Below are 19,868 nucleotides of genomic sequence, written 5' to 3'. Positions count from 1 at the left end.
CATTATTGCTCAGCACAAAAACAATCTTTCATGAGATGGGGACTCTGTCTTGGGTATTGCAAGTTGGTCAGTACTGTGGCACCCTGGTGAAGTAGACAGAGCCTCTTGGATGTCACAGAGATATTTGCTATGCTGGGTTTGTGAAAGTAGACTACATGTCTTCTAAGACCATTCTATGACTTTATGACATAGAGATAACTTCCCCTAAAACAGAACAGCATCTTCCGGGAACAACCAGAGCCCTCCCCAGAAGTGCCTAGCACAGAAATAGAGTTATAATGGTCATTGCGAATCAATGTCCCTCCCTTCCATGAGATGTATTGTTCGATTTTATTTTATTGCAATGCATGAGGTGCTGGCATTTTAGCCAGTGGGAAGGTCTTCAGAATAGCAGATGCCTTTCACTTCGCAAAGACACATATTCGGTGAAACTATTGTTTTCCTGTGAATGTTTCTCTGAACAAAAAGCTGATGCTCACAACCATTTATAGAAGAACAAAGGAATAAAAAAGGCTAGGTGATGTTTCACTTTCAGTTTCCAAGAACAACCCATTGAAAGGAGACACTGACAGCTTGTCAGAGCTAAGGGAACGATAGGATCCCAGTCTACCTGCTGATTAGTAGTTCTGTCTATTGTGAGTTTTCATTAGAGCACTGAAGCCATGGGACTCCATTGTTCACTTCACTCTAATGCTTCTAACATACAAAGGTAATGCTGGATGGAAGGCTAACTTGAAATACCACTTAGGTTTTGAATGTACATCCAAATGTACCTGGTCACAAATAGATGGGTTCATTTGTATGCTGTTTTGTCTTCATGCATATCTAGCTCCCTATCATTTCAATTTATGGGAAACAGCATGCCTTGTTAACTTAGCTAAAGTTTCTCCCATTTTTCAATTATGACACCAATTTTCTCTAAAAGGCAATGTAGCTATTATTAAATTTGAGAACCATAATACCTTTGTGTGAGAGTGGGTAGGCTGGTGTCTCTTTCCTATGCAAATATAAATACAGCTGTATATAAAATGACATCAGTCTGAGACATACAAGAGAAAATAACAATGAACTAATTACTTAACCTTTCTTCCACTAAAAGTGAGCTGTGTGTTTATCTTAAAGGTTGTGACTTAATTAGAAACTACTGGTAATGAAGAAAATGAGTTGGAGTTTCTCAAGCTTGCAATTCATAAGCGGGCGACAAAAATCAGTCAAGAATTTCTTAAGGAAACATTGATGATAGTGCTACGGTCAAGCCCTTATAAAACATTCACTTAGCATTTGAAACAGGAGTTCAAAGGAGAATTTCTGAATGAGTTATTTGTGGTTGTTTTCTAAAACAGTAGCTGGCACTTAACAACTGCAGGCATGCTTTCAGAAAGACATGCATAGATAAGCAAGTAAGCAGAAATCATGGGTGGTGTCCAAGTTCAGGGAAACATTGGTAGCATTTATGACAAATGACAGGGTCAACATCCTTTATATGGAGAAAATCCTATCTCAAAAGCTTATTTTGAAAAATCATTTTTTATCCTGTGTAAGCTGGAGTAGGCGAACAATTGGAGAGTGGTATTATCATTATTATTATTATAAGAGGTAATTCAATGGGAATGCCGTTTATTTTTATTGAGCTTTATAAACATTTTTCACCTAACAGAAGAGATACATCATGGGACAAAAGAAAACTCAAACTTAGTATTGATGACTTTGAAAGGCATGATTTGATCCTACTTACATATCCCTGAGTGAATATTAAATAATTTTCCCAACTTAAGATGGTTTCTTTCCACAAATTTCCAGACAAGTGCTCCATCTGAAAGTGATCAGGTCCCTGGAGAGAAACTGTTGCAGAACAGACTGCAGGGTCAGATGTGAGGATGCTAAGATTTGACAAAGCCAAAACTCTTTCTAGGTCTTCTGCTCCTTACTCTTCTTTCAGGCCAAATATATTCTCCTCTTCTATCACCAAAAGGAAACAACAAGGATAACACCACCACAAACTTTTCATTCCCTTAAAACAAGAAAATGTTTGTGCAAAAGGCTCTACAAACCCACCATTAAGTAAATCCTAGGTTTCTACTATAATAATGGAGAAAAGCAGGAGGGTGCTGCTCAAGTGTAAGATGGGGTTGCCACCCTCTTCTCCTAGGACTTAAGTGGACGAAATCTGTCCAACTATATCTGTCCAGGGAGCACTTATCAATTCTCTAACTGAGATTTAGATGCAGGTTCTTAAAACATCATGATAGGGGCTGAGAAACATTGCTTTTCTTGGTTAACAAACAAACAAACAAACAAACTTGATTTAATAGTCAAGCTGTTGTCTCTGAGAGTACAAGTCCTACTCAGCCAAAATAGAGAGAGCTCTTCCCTCCATAGGAGAGAGAGGTCTTCATAGTGGGAGGAATTACCTACAGGTTCAACATGGAACCCCTTAAACTGGCATTTAAGCTCTTCGTAGTCCTATCCAACCTTACTTACTTACTTACTTACTTACTTACTTACTTACTTACTTACTTACATTCTTGGTTCCTACCAAATAGAGTCTTCTGAACATGCCCAACATTTTCTGAATTCCTGATTTTGGTCAAGTTTTCTCTTCCTTTAACTTGCCTCCCATCATTCTTCCTTCTCCCAGCATCCTTTTATCAAGGATCAGCCCTCATGCCACCTGCTTCATGAAATCCCCTTTCATATCAGACTCCTTCAGGATTCCAGCAATATATACTTCCAAGGCCCTTTAGCAGGCATTGCTTTGATTTGTGATGATATGTGCACTATCAATACTCTTTGACTAACATCTTCCAGAAGGCATGGCCATGTGACAAGTCTCTGTGTACTCATTAAAGTATCTGGAAATTAGTGATTAAAACCCAGTTTAGTGTTGCCAGTACTAACTGTGTAGCCTTGAGCAAGGTATTTAATATGTCTGCATTTCTATGCCACTATAAATATGTGATAAAAAGAGTACCCAATACATAGGGTTGTTTCCAGAAGTAACTCAGATAATTCATGTAAAGGTTTAGGACAGAGTCGGGATTGTAATAATCCTTCAGTAATTGCTGACTATCATTAAAACCACCTATTTCCACTCCTCTGATACTACCCAAAAAGTATATGATCAGCAGTAAAAGGATGATAAGCAATTACACTGGGAACTTTTACAAGCTCATTCTTGAGTTGGTAGAGCACTTTTTTTTTTTGCAAATGGCTCCATGTATCAGTTTAAAATGTGTTGTCACAATCTCTCTGTAAGAAGATATAGTGGTAGGTGTAATCATTTTACTTCATGCTGGGCTGAGCGCTAAGAAACTGATAATATTTCTCCATTTTGACTTACAAAAATGGCAGTTTCATATGGTTTAACTTAATAAATGGCTAGATGGAGAGAAGCCTTCGTAAGCCCTTGCCAAGGTGGCTAACGCTTGGATTTGGCACCTAGGGATCCTATGCCACTTCCTAATTATAATCTGATACTTTTCAGAAAAAGTCTCTAAAAACTCTTACTCCACAAATCATGGGCCTGGTATTTAAGCCAGAATCCACCTTCCAGCCCATAGGTAATCTGATCCCAACTGCACTCTAGACAACATACTCTCTACCACCAAATATTCACGCTCATATATTCACTTGGCTGCACTTGAAAGTCTTTCTCTTCAGAATATAAACACGTATGAGACTTATACAACCCCTTCCCCAAACAAAAGCAAACAACAGTAGCATCATTATTACTAGTAAAACCATCATCATCATAATATATCCTCACTAAGCTATTTGTCCTCACTGTGTATGTATCTCAACTTCCATAATGTACTTTCTTGAAAAGAATTATCTACACTCTGTTATCCCACTGCTTATCATTCATTCATTCATAAATCTATTGCGATCTACCTTTTAACCCCACCTCTCTTGAATGTACTCTGACAAAGTTCACCAATGATATCTTATATTCCTTAATCCTAGATATTTTTTTACTCCATAACTGATATATCTGATTATATAACTTGGGGCTATTGATCACCTCTTCTTTCAGCATTTAAGAAAATATTTCTCCTGGGTTTTTATCTTTTTGGCTATTTCTTCTTAGTCTGTTCTATAATTTCTTTTTCCGCTCTATATGTTAGTGTTCAACAGTGTTCCATAGGAGTCCTTAGTTTCTCCTTGTTGTACCCACTCTCCCGAGAAACTGACCCCACCTCCACGGCTTTACCTACCAACTAATGGCTAAACAACTCCAATTCTAGAGTGTCAGCCCAGACCTCTGGCCTGATTTTCAGATGTGTACATCTGACAGCTAATGATCATCTCTGCTTGAATATTTATAGACATCTCAAACCCGAATTATCTAGAGCTGAACTTAGTATTTGCCTCATGCACTAACATTCTGCTTGAAGCAATTTCCATCTCACATATTTTGGATTCTTAACTTTGTCTGTTTGAACTCAGAAGTCATTCCTGCTCTTTTTTGCCTTATCTGAGCACTTATTCCTACCATCTTACTCTATATATCATATTTCCCCACCTAAATTATCTGGCTTACTACTACTACCTAAGAGTTAGAGGATGTAATGGATAGTAAGTGGATGGATGGATGGATGGATGGATGGATGAATACATGATTGAGGAAATGGGTAAATGGGTACAAAACCATGCAGAGTAACTTGTCCCAATCCTTCCTGCTCGTGAACAGGGTAGGGAGCTGTCCTTACCACAAATGCCTGACTGGCAGAGGTGTGTGTTTCATGGCCACGAGGGCGCCACCCCAGTCTAGGAACCAGACATTGTACTCTTCATCAAAGATCTGGAACAACAACAACAACAACAATCATAGCAATACCTTACATTTGCATAGTGCTTCACAGTTTACAAGGTTTTCACATGCATTGTTTCTTCTTCCAACAACCCTATCAGGCAATTTGGCAAGTACTATCACCCCCTTTTAACAGGTGAGAAAACGGGCTTGCAAAGAAAAAATAACTCTCCCTAGACCAGGGGTGGGCAAACTTTTTGACTCGAGGGCAACAATGGGTTCTTAAACTGGACCGGAGGGCCGGAACAAAAGCATGGATGGAGTGTTTGTGTGAACTAATATAAATTCAAAGTAAACATCATTACATAAAAGGGTACAATCTTTTTTTTTCAATAGTTTTATTCATTTCAAATGGGCCGGATCCGGCCAGCGGGCCGTAGTTTGCCCACGGCTGCCTTAGACTAAGGAAATGACTTTCTGATGGCTCTTTCCACTAGCAGTGAGCCAGCGTGCTACAAGAAAAGGAGGCAACACCATGCATGCTCCACTGGATATTCCAAAGGATAATATGACTCAAAAAGCTTCCCCATATTTATTTTATTAGGTAACTACTCAGTACTCCCTTCATCCTCAACCATGCAGATGTTGGCTAATTTATAAATGGTCTGTGTCTTATAGTGCTGTTTATAATTATCTAGGAAGATAAACTACTTTTCTTTAGAAATCATGATGACTGAGTTCTTAGACTTAGCCACCACCTCCTAGGTTTCCCAGCAAGGTGAATAAAGACCTAAATTTGGTGCTTAGGGATCTTTACAATAAATACTCATGGAAACATCTTACTCCTGGGGACCCAAAGTAATTCATATTATTTGATTTATCCACTTTCTATCATCTATTTATCCATCCACTCACTCATTCACTCATTCCATGATCCATCCACCTACATAGGCATTTGCTATGCACCTGCTATAATGCAAGGCTCTTAGTTAAGAGAACGTTTAACCCAATTCCACATATCGTAATGCTTCTGGTATATATGACTTTCAAACCTCCAACCTGAAATAGGAAAAAAGCACATCTCTCCAGCAGAAAATCAACCTCCTACTTGAAATCTTCCAGAGAAAAGTGGAACTGAGGAATCCCTTTAACTTTTAAGCACTAATGAGGCTTCTTGTAGCCTGGATGGAGAGGTTGGGATGTGAGGTAAGTGGGATGTACCAGAATGTGTAAGGAGGAACAGGCAGATTCAAGAGCGGTACGAGGAGGAATGGAGCCTCTTATACATATGGCCCAGGCAACACTATAGGGGAAAAAAAGTGGATTCTCAGGATAAACTTCAATTGGTTTTCATTCCCATATTTGTGTTTTAAGGAAAGAAAAATGTCCATACTAATAGTGAGTCTTAATGCACAAAGAACATAAGGAAGATTCATTTATATTTCGGATATAAACAAAAACTCTGAACCTGGGAAAGAGGAAAGAATGTCAAAGTAGCGACAGTACAAGGACAGACTGTTGCCGTCACCACTTGGGTGAGTGAGCTATTCCTTGAGTTGGAGGCTCAATGGTTTGTGATTTTGGAGTTTCTATACTACAAGAGTTTGCATTGTAGCTTTTATCCTCATTGGGTACTTATAATAAATTATCTTATATTTTGAAGGTATGTTTTCATTTATGTGTCTGTTTGTTATCCACCTGATTATGGCCTCGTTGTATGCCTTGAACTACTTGGTTGTGTCTAGTAGGTCCTTGGTAAATTTTTTGGATAGTAGTAGTGGTGACAGTGGTGGCAATGGGGGTGGTGGTGATGATGTTGGTGACAGTGATGATAATCTTTACTAAGGGTTTAAAACAGGAACTTATCCAACTAGATTTCATATGGTGACTTCACTATCATGAAGATATTCCTCCTGGCTGGCATGGCTCAGTGTCACCTATGAACCAGGAGGTCGTGGTTTGATTCCCAATCAGGGCATATGCCTGGGTTGCAGGCTCAATCCCCAGTGTGGGGTGTGCAGGAGGCAGCTTATCAATGATTCTCTCTCATCACTGATGTTTCTATCTCTCTCCCTCTCTCTTCCTCTCTGAAATTAATTTTAAAAATGTATTTTTAAGGAAAGATATCCTATGCTCTTCCCATTTTCTTCCCAGGAAGAAATCTTCTTATGTTTAAGACTTAGTAAAATGTCAGCTCATCTTATAAAGTCTTTCCCAGTTTCCCCAAGTAGAACAACTCCTTCCTTTTCTTTCTCTATGTGCTAACAATGCCACTGAAACAATCATCCTAAGCTCTAGTTAGTTATGAACTCATTTCCTCTACGTAATTTTGAGCTCCTTGAGAAAAGGAATCTGAAATATTCAATTGCTTTCTCGGTTTTGTACTTGACACCTAGTTGACATCGCATAAATCTCTGTTGGCCAACAGAGTAGCCGCATGAGACTATTCAAATTTAGATTGATTAAAACAAAATTCAAAATTCAGTTTCTCTATCACACTCACATTTCAAGTGCTCAGTAACCACATGGGACAGCACAGATACAGAACATTTCTATCAGTGCTGAAGTTATATTGGACAGCACTGATCCAAATGTTTGTACAACTGAATTATTTTTTCATGTGGCCATGTACCTATGAAGCTTTTTTATACTCACTTATGGCTGGACCTACACAATACTTAACCACAGACTTCCACGGCTTTGCTGATTTAATAGTCTATCCCAGTGGTCAGAAAACTCATTAGTCAACAGAGCCAAATATCGACAGTACAACAATTGGAATTTCTTTTGAGAGCCAAATTTTTTAAACTTAAACTATATAGGTAGGTACATTGTTATTAACTTAATTAGGGTACTCCTAAGACTTAGGAAGAGCCACACTCAAGGGGCCAAAGAGCCGCATGTGGCTCACGAGCCGCAGTTTGCCGACCACTGGTCTATCCCCTTCAACTTGTAGGTAAAGAAACAAATGGAAAGGTGAAGAGACCTCTTTGCCAAGAAGATTCCATGGCACATTAATGATAGAAACATTTTATTGGTTGCATTCCTAGCAACCAGCCCAGTACTTCACATCTAGTGACTGTTCCACACATATGGCTGAATAAAATAATGGAGAAATTGAGAAAATTCCAGTTCCTCCTATTCCCTGCCCAGTGGTCTTCCCATCTGAACCTATTGGCCATCTAATCTACTGGCCCAATTGACCAAACTGAACAGCTGTTTCCATTTCTTTGAAACCACAGAGTCTTAATGAACCTGAGAATCTATAGGAAAGGTGATAGTTTGGCAGAGATTGCCCAAAATGCTTCTTCCCTGTCCCCAAATCTCCCAGTTACCTGTCTCCACGTGTTGCCCCCATCAGAAGAGATGAACACACTGATATCAGTATATGAGAGCTCCGGGCCAATGTTGCCTGAAACATAAGCAGAGTATTTGGAATAGTCAGGCAGTTGACAGATTATGAGGGCTTGGGGTTAGGGGAGAGGGGAACAGTGAGTAAAGGTTTTCCAAGTGATGTTTAGGTTTATTTGTACACTTTCTTTCTTGGTGTCATATCAAAAATCCAACAGGAAGATAAACCCAATATGAGAAAAAAAGGAAACAATGTGACAGGAATGAGTCTTTAAATGGTAAAATTTCAAAGGCTGAATACTAATTAGTTTGGATCTCTTGAACTATTCATCCTGTACACCAAGCATGTCAAACTTGCGGCCGGCGGGCTGCATGCCTCAACTATGAGTTTGACATGCTTGCTGTACACTAATAATTTCTTAAAAATTGATCTCAACAATTATTCCATAAAGGTGGCAAAGAGTGGAAGAGTAGACATGTATGAAGAAGCTGGGCTGAGGACACTTTCATATATATATATCAGAAAGATATGTGTGTGTGTGTGAGCGCACGCTTATGTGTGTGTGTGTGTGTATCCATATGTGTGTCTGTATATGTATTTTCTACTTTAACTTGTCAACATGTCTCTTGGAGTCCCAGGCAGCTGAGTAACCTAATAGTATAGATGATGCAACCTAAATTATAGAGTGCTTAGAGTAAGACAACTATACTTAGCGACCATGACCATCAAGCGTGGTGGGTAAAGCAGTCACCTGGTTTATGCCTAGACTGGCCACATTTCTGCCTCTATCCCTCCTTTCTTTGTCTTTCACCTTCTTTTTCTTCCTGTTATACTTCATCACTTTGTGGTTATATTTATTATAACAGAAAGTGATCGTGATGTTCTAGATATTTGTATTTTCCAAGTGTCCCCAATGAACGCCCCATCCTCCACAGAGCTTAAAACAGTGTTCCAAATGTAGTAGTTAGTTCCTCAATATTAATTGTAGAATGAATGAATGAATGAATGAATGAATGAATGAGTAGATACATGATTGAATCGTGTTCCAAGGCTGATGTGCATTTGGGGAGGTATTGAGAACCAGGAAAGTACCCTAAACATGTAAGAATTTATCATTTTGACTGATGTTGTTTCTTTTAAAAAAGCAGGAAGGGAATGTTGGCTCCCACACATCTGTAGCCTAAATAAGAACACAATAAAAATGCAATAATGAAAATGTTAATTGAGTTCCTGGCATTTAATGTTTCAAAATAAGAAATTAAAGTCAGACTCCAGCTTGTCAAGCTCCCATCAGCACCAGGAGCACATAGCTATACTAGTTGTTTTGACTTTCAGGCTTCCAAAAATAACCCTAGGGCTCAGGGCTCAGGCAGGAGGTGCAAGTGTAATGGGGGAGGGGGACATGGCAGGCAGCTCTGGGGATATCTATCGTGAATTTGGAATCCAATTCTACAGATACAGGTTTTGGAAGATACAGATAAAGATAAGAAGGATGGGGTAGAGAATGGGTTGCTTGGTGATGGTTGCCTAGACCATAGTATTAATAGGATTCTGAAGCCATATTTGATTTAAACAGAATAGAGTGTGGTGATTGGTTAGCAATGTCTTCCAAGCGTGGGTGGGATAGAGGGAGAAAGAGGGGGAGAGAGTAGGGGGCGGGGAAGAGAAATGGGAGAGGGAGAACGAGAAAGACAGAGAGAGAAAGAGAGAGAGAGAGACAGAGAGACAGAGAGAGAGAGAATTTGAGAGTCAGAATTTGCCATCCCTGTCTTGGGCTCTTAGGATATGTCTCATCACCTCATCACCTCTTTCAAAACTGGTTCTACCAACATCCTCAGCCTCTCTTTCAAAGTTCAAATAAAATTGATTGTGGAGTCTTTGCAGTGGTGAGAATCCAAGGCTAAAAATAAAGTCGGTTTTTGGAAATATCTTCTGTCAATTGAAAGGAACCCTGAAAGAAATGCTGCTGATCACAGGGACCAAAAAGTCAATTCCCAGATGGAGGGACACGCAGAGTGTTTCCAGGATGATCTGATATTTGAGCAGCTTCAGTCCCTAAGTGGTCCCGTGGGAAATCTCTGACAGGAAGAGTCTGGGTTATGGTGCCAGAGAAGGAAGATTTGAATAATGGGCCTCACTGGTTAACATGGAAGTGAAAAGGTTACCACAGCGGCCAGCCATTGGCCAGGTTGGAAGGTGTCACTGTTCCCCACTTAAGTGGTGTGACAGGTGGGAGGAAGGAGGTGTGAGATGGAGAACAGGGAGCTTCTCTCACCAATAGCATAGCTGCCAAACCATGGAGGTTTGCCATGTACATTTTGGCAGCTCTAAACAACTTGCTTACTCCCCAGTTCCTCCAGGGTGACGTTTTTCTATTCCTGAAAAACTTGAGAAAGAAAGGTGAAAGATAGAAAGAGAGACAGAGAGACAGAGTCAGAGAGAGAGAAAGAGAGAGAAAGAGAGAGAGAGAGAGAGAGAGAGAGAGAGAGAGAGAGAGAGAGAGAGAGAGAGAGATTTTAGAGTCTCTGGAGTTAGAGATGCTTCTCTCAACATCATGGATGCCTCCCCAGAGCAATTTAGGGCTCAGAGGAGGAGGAAGCAGAGTTTACAATCCACTGCAGGGAGGGAAAGTGCTTCCTCGGAGGGACAACACTAGGGTTTGAACATTCAGAGTTTATAGGAGGCATGGCAGGAAGCCCCGTTAGTTGTGGAGCTGGTAGGTGAAGGGCTCGGGCTAGGTCTGGCTGAATGGTTACTCGACAGACTAGTGTTGGAGCCAGAGGGAATGTGGGCATGGGCTAGACACTTCCCCCTGGTCCTCCCTCTCTTCAATGGTAATTGAGAAGAGTAATAGCCTTTTCTACACCATAGGGTCCTTGTGTAACAAACTCCAGGAAAGTACTTTGCACACTTTAAGCCATGGTGAGGATGTGAGGTCTTGAGTGCTGGTTTGAAACCACAATGGTAAGAACTCTAGCGTTTCTGATTGCTAAAAGCAATTGCCGAACTCTCTAGACTGGAATTCCACCTGTCTTCTGATGGACTCAATAGGAATTAGAGATGAATCCTGGGCATACTTTCTTCAGGGCATGCAGCTTCCCTGAGACCACATCTCAATGAGTGATGGGAAGAGGCAGTGAGTAGTCAGAGTGGAGGGGAGAGAGCCCCGGGTCATTGACACTTGAAGGCAGGAGAAATGCTTGGGCGGGGGAAAGGGACCTGGAGAGACAGGCTCCATGCAGGCCACCGAAGAAACCCTTGGCTAACTTCATAATTATTTTTATAGCAAATAACTTGGCAGGGAGAGTTAGCAAGCAGGGTAAGGAGAGGCTGGGTATGAAGAGTCATGTCAGTGATGTAGCTCTGCCTTTATCAAGATCTTGCCAGCTATGTTATATCCCTCCAATGTCCCAGGGTCTGGCAAAAAGCCAAGCAAAATTACAAGAGTTAAAAAGGGAAGAAAAAAATAAGTTAGTCAATTCTGATATATATCTATGGATAAAAATAACAATCAAATCTTTAATGTCTGCAGGCTTGCTCATTTATAAAGCCTTAGCATTAGACTAATTTAGAGGTACATGTTGGTCTCAAGTAATAACAACCACCAGTAATGGCACTCACTATGCTCTGAGCACTTTGCTGGGTCTTGTAGACACACTCTTCTCTAATTCTTAAATGCCCTTACAAGATAGAAAACATCCCTGTTTTATAGGTGAGAAACGCAAAGCCCAGGGGTTAAAGAACTAGGCCACATTCAGAGGCTAACAATGGTCAGAGCTCGGCCTGCAAAGTAGGACAACAGGGTTAACAGGTATTATTCATTCATTCCGTGTATACAAAGTGTACAATTACTTCATGGATTCTATGGAAGGAGATGAGCAAATCATCCTCTTCTGTTGCACCATCAGCGGCTTTAACTTCTGGAATATTCATGATGATAATAGGTAACATGTATCCAGGATTCAATATGTCCTAGGCACTGTTCTGAGCACTTTCAATCCAGTGCTGCATTTACTCCTGTTCAGTTCTATTATGGCACTGCTATGATTCCCACTTTGCCAATGAAAACACTCAAGCTCAGGGTAGGGAAGCCACACAGAACAGAGCCTGGCTGCACATTTAAATAACATTAATTTTTATTAGGGATTATAGTTTCCCAGTGTTGCTTCCACTCCTGTCCAAAGCCTCCTGCAAACCTTGAGTGAGACAGAGAGTGTAGCAGTCCCGGAGTTGGGAGGGATACCCCCATGCATTACAGTGCGTGGCCATCACTCCCTGAGCCAGGAGAACAGCAACAGAGCCTTCCTTCATCTCTCTCTGTCCTAAGCTCTCTGAGGCCAGTGGTGTTCAGTGTGGGGACTCATCTCTCTCTGTCCTAAGCTCTCTGAGGCCAGTGGTGTTCAGTGTGGTGGGTCCCCACCTTATGGGGTTGAGAGAAGTTGACTGAAATGCCAGAAGGCGACACTAGTTGTCAATCTGATTAGAGAGTTTGGGCACGGGTGGTATTTAAAGTTCACAGAGTTGGAGGTTTGGGCATGGAAGCCTGGTCTAGGAGAGCAGGAAGTGTAGGGACGGAGCTTTGGGCTGATGGGAAAGAACAGAATGTGCCATCTCAGAAAGTCACTGTGAATTTATCTGCTTTCATTAGTAAAGAGCTGCCCACCACCAGAGCTCTGGCTCCTAAGATTAGAAGCCTGCCTTGCTTTATGCCATCAATGTATTCCTGAAAAGGTGTATGCAAATCAAAGACATGCTAATCAGAGCACCTTCCCCCAGAGACTTTCATTTTCATTTCGGAGTTTCTTTATCCTCATTTCTGATTGATGTTCAGAGGACAGTGGTTCTAACGATGCAACCTTAAGTTCTCCTCCCCAGGCTCTCGCCTAGTGGTTAATCATGTGTAAGCAAACCTTTACATGCACCAGAGACCTTAGGATTAAAAAGTGCTCTGGGTTAAAACCCTTCGTGAAGAAGCCTCCCTGTAAAGGGAGAACTAGCCCAACTTGTATTTGGTGATCTAGGAACTTCAAAGGTCACATTTTCTTCAAGTGAGAATTCCCTATTACAAATCATCTCTCTGATCAGTCAGTTTACTTTGAGAGGATCTCTGGCTGGCTGCTAAACACAGGGGACTGCTCTGGGATTGTGTGGATGGCATAGTAACATAGAAGTTACGGGCATGTGGAGTTTTTCTCCTGGGTTATGAGAATGGGCTTGGAGATCCAGGTATCCTGCCTAGTTCCCAGTGAGGAAGATGCCCAGGGAATGTCTTTCTTACCTGTAGCCACCACAAGTCCTGGGGCTGTCGCCTTGCTGGAGATTCTTCCAGAGGAATATGGATTCTCAGGGGTCTGCAAGTGCAGGTGTAAGGAGCAGAAGGGCTAGGAGGGAGAAGAAGGAAAGATCTTTATTCCAGGAAGCTCCTGACAGGCACCCCTACCTCACCAGATCTTAGGTTTCCAGTCACAGCAAGGATTGGATTGAGTCACACACTTAGGTTTGGGCAGGAGTCATCTCTACCTGAGATTGGCAATACGTTCACATGAGAAGCTGCCCTGAGAACTTGGCCCTGCTCCCATCACCTGTATGTTGCCCCCACTTTTCCTCACCCCCATCCCATTCATCAAGATCCAGTTCATGGTTGGCCTGCTGAAGCCTCCCTGATCATGCCTTGCCCAGGATGGTAATGGCCTTCTCCCATGTCTGATGCTGCTCATCACACTCTGCTCCTCTGAGGGATTCCGCTGGGAGGAGTGAAAAGGGGGAGCTGAGTCAGACAGTCTCAGGGCCTGTCCCTCTTCTTCAAACAGACAATCCCTGTTTCTGTTTTTATGTATTTGGTTCTTGCTTACAATTTCATTGAATTTTACTTCAAAAACTTGAAGCCATTATCTAAAACACATATTTTTGTGCTCTTTATTCACTTACTTATTTGCCCCTATTTGGGTATACTTTAAAAGGATTTATAGGGATGCATTATATTTACAAAATATGAAAATGACAAAATTGGGGAAAGTAGAAAATTAGGTTAAGGAAATACCATGAAGCCATAGATACGGTGTTTGTTTGTTTGTTTGTTTGTTTGTATTGGGAGGGTCTTGCTGTGACCAATTTTTAGAGATAGGTAGGCATTGTCTTTGACCTTCCTAGTACCCCCAAGCAAAAAAAAAAAATGGAGTTGGACTGATACTACAAAAGGGGAAAGGCCATGGTTGCCCTGGTTACCACTGTATCTCCAGTTTTTAAAATGATGTCTACAATATGATTCAGTGGTTAATAAACATTTTAAATAAGTGGCAAAAGGTAACTTGTTTGCTAAGGAGAAACATAACCATTTCTGGGGCCTTAGGCGAATTCTCACACAGGTCCTTTTTAAGATGGCACTGAGGGTTGTGAATATCACTGTTAATTATCTGTCTTCCCTCCCCACCTAGAGTTGCAGCATCTGAGGGCAGAAAATAGCATCCTACACATCCTGCCCTTCGTAACTCCAACCCCAGTATCCCATATAGCTGCAACCCTAGGAATGCTGGTAGATTCCTTTCTCCAGGTGGACATAGCAGCCTGACTTTTCCTGGACTTTGATTACCTTAACCTCCACCAAACCCTTATCAAACTGTATCATATCAGCTTCAGTTAAAGGTATGTTGCCTTCACTGAGCTGTCTGGGACCCTGGAACACAGGCACTTTCTCTTCTACATTCCTTCATCTTACTAAGAGTTAGATCGTATGGTATTTTCTCAGGGAAAGCCTCTGATGTTCAACTGAACTTTCCACCCAAGGGGCATGGCAGTCTGAGTGCACAGATCAACAGCTGGGTGTCATAGGAAATCCCCGCCCGTCACTGGCCAAGTTCCCAGGGCACCCAGATGGAAACAGCCGCTGGTGCAGCTTCCCCAGGTCACCAGCCTTCCCCGTGGAGCTCACAGGAGACTGGGTGACTGACCAGCAGGCAGTGCACCGGGCTTCCTCTCAGGTCCACATCTGGAGCTTGCAGTAGGCGCCAATCCCTGCCCTTGTTGTAAGTGATGTACGTCTTCACCTGCTCATCCACCTTCTTGTTTGCCAGGAATATCCCTTTGATGCCTGCTACCTAGGAAAAAGGGTGAGAGATGGAGAACCATGTTGGGCCAAAATGCCTACAGTCTTGGAGGAGCCCAGAGAGAAGCCCCAGCATTTTCTATGGGATGGTGGACGTACACAAGATGACAGGAAGAACATAGTGAGACATGCCATATGCCAGGTGGCCTCGAAAGAAGTTTAAGTTCATCTCCACACCCTCCACCCGCCAACCCACATGTCCTATTCCCCTCTTACCCATCTGCTTTTCCCCACTTTACATGTCTCTGCACTTTGTCCCCTAGGGCCCGATCCCTAACGTTTTGCATTCCCACTGAGGTGGAAGCTCTTGATAACAACTGCAGGAGTTACCCCGCTCCTGTCGTGGGGAGGGGGGCGGCAGAGGGGAGAGCTGGTATACAGGTTTTAAAGGCATCAGGCATACTCCTTAATGATGAAAGTTGAGGTATCCCAATTAGTAGTGAGGTAGATATGCTTTGGATAGATGACCCAGTGTGGCCACCTGGAACCTATCCCTGGCTGTGCCACTAGCTCAGTGTGTGACTATGGACAACCCTCATATCATCTTCAGGTCTGAGCCAGCGGTCACTTTGAAATAGGCAGAATCTGCCCTACTCTTCCTGTTTTCTCCCAGTTGGCTGGCAATGGATACATGAGGTAATGCATAGCCCTCTTGCCAGAATGGCCAATTATTGGATTTGCACACCCACAATATTTTGAAAGAAGAGCAGCACCAGAAAACCAGGAGCTAGATTAAAAGAGATTTATTATCTAGAAGGGTCCTAGAGTAAGGACAGATTTACTCAAATTTTTATTCCTACTGTGTCTATTATGTTCTGGGCAATGAGGACAGCTATTTATATTGACAACATCCTTTGCCAAAAAAAAAAAAAAGGATTCTCTTAACTTCCCTTCCAATCCCAGCATGTTCCAAAGCTAAAAGATAATTCAAAGAGCTTAAGTGTATATATAAACAAAAGGTTTAATGGCAGGTTTTCTGGGTAATAGAGTCTCAAAATGTTAATTGTATGTATCCCCCATTATTTAAGAATTATGGTGAACAGATTTATTGCAGATCTGAGAGAACGCCAGTGGGAAAGAATTGCACGAAAGTGGAATTCTTTTTTTGTTTAATGGCATAATTTATTTTACGAAATAAGAAGTCTTTTTATTTGTTTTTAACTTTTTTTAGTAACCTGACTGGCCTTGAAAAGAATGCCAACCCCAATAAAAACAAACCCAAAAATGGACAAAGAATGTCAGAAGGAGAACAGAACACCATTAGGGGAATTAATTAGATTCCCAGAGGGTGGGTAAGGAGAGAGCCAAGCTGGGGGGGGAGGGGCAGTGATAGCAGGGTTCTGCCATTCCCCAGAGATACCCCGGCTGCTTAAAATCAGTGCCATTTCAGGAAGGCTGGCATCTTATATGCTCATCCTGGAGCCTGAGGCCCTCAGAACACCTCACTCTTTAAAACCAGCTGCAAAGGTGTTTTTCTTAACCCCGATGGCCAATTACTGCTCACTGAGAACTCGATCTGAGTTTCTGTAGGATCTTCCGCCTTTTGGTATTTTCTATGAACCACCAAATAACGATTCTGAAGACTCTTCCCCAGGCCAGCCAGCGCCCCTGCACCATGTACATAGCACCTTGCTCTCCACTTCCCAAAAGAGAAAAACAGAGTCAGACTCAGACTCCCAAGACTACTCCTGTCACCCTCTCCCCTGCCCCCAGTGGGATGCTTTACAGCAGAAGTTGTGAGCCATTCATCCGCCTCTTGTGTTCTTCTGAAGGAGCATGTTTGGCAAGTGGAATGGCCACTACCATAATCTCCCACTGAGAGATGTACCACTCGGATGGGTGTTTCCTGTGTTGCCCACACATCCTGAGAGCAAAATCGGGAGAACAGAGACTGAGAAGGTATCGGAAGGGGCTTTCAGAGCTCCAGGGAACCCATCGTAGCTCTGAAGGCCTTCCTCCTGCAGACGCACCTAATGCCACACAACTCTCCCTCTTGTCTGAGGGAACCAGAACACTTCCCCTTTGTGTTTGGACTGGTCAAAACCCTTACATTATCACTGACTACTACTTGGCTCCGTATCACATATAAATGGACTATAGGTTTGGAGGTCACTTTGCTTTTGTGTACCTAAGCCCAACAGATTTCAAAATTTTTTAATGCAAACCAAGAATAAAATACATTTATGTTGCAGCCTAATAGACTCATGTATGCATGTACGTGTACACGTGTAGGTACATATAAATCATGAAACACAACATACCCACACTATACACACTGTAATTTAATTAGATAATGAGATTCACATTTTAACTCATCTCCATCCAAGGAGGTACTTGGCATATGCCTTAAACATGCTTCTTCCCACTGTTGTTTGAAATCAGAAGCCGGGCTGCTGCTGTTGGGCCCAGCAGTTCAAGGAGAAGGGTACCAGCTGGCGGTGGCCCCAGTGAAGAGGGCAGTACAAGGTGTCAGGACTGCATGACCCACTTTGCCTCTGGGAATCAACTTGAATTGGAAAGGGAAACTGACAGTGGCCCCTTGGCAGAGCATTGAGTCCAGGTGGCACGGTCATCTGTCACTCACCGCCTTGGGCCCTCAGGACAAGAAAGCCAGGGCTCTGCTGAGAATAGCAATTACCGTGGTCTGCTCTGGGCTGTCCCTAGAGTCAATCCTGTGGTGAGAATCCTATGAAGGTCATTTTGGAAAAAAATGTCCCTGTGGAGGCCATAGCAGCTGCCCATCTGGCCAAAATAGGGTCACCTAAGATCATGATAAAACACAGTGTGGAAGGCAACCATTATGGACAAGGAAACATCAATAAGATGGGCAAAGAGACCAGAGTAGTAAGGATGCCTCAAAGAGTTGCACTGTATCCATCCAACAATTTGTCATGAAGAAGGATATTTTTTCTCATTGATTTTTTTTTTTTTTTTTTTTTTAGAAATAATGGAAGGGAGAGGGAAAACAGAGAGAGAGAAACATCAATGTGGGAGAGACAAATCAATTGGTTGCCTCCGGCATGCGCCCCGACCCTGCCAGGGATCAAGCCTGCAACTGAGGTGCATGTCATTTACCAGAATCAAACCCACAAACCTACAGTCCATGGGCCGAAACTCTAACCATAGAGCAAACCCAGCTAGGGCAGAACTATTCTATATTTTGATTGTGGTGGTAGTTATACAACTGTACAGCCCTGTCATAACTCACAGAACTGTATACCACAAAGAATAAGTTTTACTGTATGTAAACTATACCTCAGTTAAAAAAAAAAAACTGATGTGGAAAAAATACATAGTGGGAAGAGCCTGGGCATTCTAGACACACAAACATGAGTTTGTTTAAACATAGTGTGCCACAATTTACTAGCTGTGTGATCTGAGCCAGGTGACTAAATTGTCTATATCTCTGTACTCTTATAAGGCACAATGGGGAATGACACCTACCACCAGGGAATGCTGCAATAAATATATAAGAAAAAGTTAAAAGCTGATTAGGGCTATACAGTAAAATACCATAGCCACTGGCTGTTGAGCACTTGAAATGTGGGCAGTGGGACCAAGAAACTGATTTATAATTTTATTTACATTTAACCAATTTGAACACTGATGCCAGATTTAGGTTGGCAAACTTTTAATTATGTTTGGAATAACTTTGGTGTGTGACTTTACTTTTTTCTACTGTAAATTTTAGGAAATGTAAATAATGATCAAGGATTTCTGGTAAAAATTTAGCATGTAAGTTGAGATGTGTAGTTTTAGTATGGAAATATATAAAGTATCTCAGCAATCTTTCATATCAAACATATACTAAGATGATAATATTTTGGATATTTTGATTAAATAAATTATATCATTATAATTAATTTCACCTTACATTTTTTTATGTGGGTAGTAGAAAATTTAGAAGTGCATGTGTAGCTCACATTATATATTTATTCAACAACACCAGTCTAAGGCATTGCCCGGTATGCTCTTGTTGTTATTATAAGGAGTTACAAGTTGGATGCTTAATATTCTGGAAAGGATTGCAGAAAATCCATCAGACGGACAGCTCAGAGAATGTTTCCGTAATATAACTAAGCGTGTTGAAGAGAATATTTGTTTCTTGATTTATCAGTGGAGAACAACTAAGAATAAATATAGTTTATAGTTAGGGATGTGAAAAAATGAGTGTCATAAGAATAATGGTGAGCGCACAAAATGGACTACATTCACGGTCAACAGTAGCCTTGTTTTGATAGAATGGGCTTAAAGAAGCGATTGATTATTATTTGGCCTTCAATAATTATTTTCTCCCCTGATTATGTAATTACATCTATAATAATATTGTACTTTGAGGCAAAGATTAAAGAGAGAACAAGAAAGAGACTCTGTACAGCAGTAGGCTGCTCCAACAGAAAAAAATAACGCATCTGCCTTATTAGGTTTTAGTGAGTTTAGTGGGCTCGATCCCCATTGGTCACCAAGGTCTCTCAGCACCAAGACCTGCAAGGTGAATTCTCAAATAAGTTCTGGCTTTCTTCATCCTCTTTCCAGTGTCAGGAAGAGGCTTGAAAGGTCAGTAGTTTTAAGCGGCCATGGTCAGCCCAAGCCACCTCACATCTGTGGTACCTAAAGGCATCTCTGACATTTCCGACAAGGGAATACAGGTACAGTGTCCTGTT

At 41.7% G+C, this 19,868-nt stretch overlaps 1 protein-coding gene across 1 annotated transcript in view; it reads right to left on the bottom strand.

Moving 5' to 3' along the window:
• SORCS3 (sortilin related VPS10 domain containing receptor 3) overlaps positions 1 to 19,868 on the bottom strand; it is a 523,227-nt gene that overhangs the window by 75,448 nt on the left and 427,911 nt on the right. Inside the window, exons 10-13 of the mRNA XM_081104642.1 lie at positions 15,050 to 15,196; positions 13,381 to 13,483; positions 8,086 to 8,162; positions 4,710 to 4,801 (exon numbers count right to left, since the gene is read on the bottom strand). Coding sequence (XP_080960768.1) covers positions 4,710 to 4,801; positions 8,086 to 8,162; positions 13,381 to 13,483; positions 15,050 to 15,196 — 419 coding nt within the window. The remainder of the gene's footprint in view (positions 1 to 4,709; positions 4,802 to 8,085; positions 8,163 to 13,380; positions 13,484 to 15,049; positions 15,197 to 19,868) is intronic.

Source organism: Myotis nattereri, assembly GCF_964212035.1.
Source record: "Myotis nattereri genome assembly, chromosome: 13".
Lineage (NCBI taxonomy): Eukaryota > Metazoa > Chordata > Mammalia > Chiroptera > Vespertilionidae > Myotis > Myotis nattereri.
The sequence above is the reverse complement of the archived record's forward strand: the minus strand, read 5'-3'. Positions and strand labels throughout refer to the sequence as shown.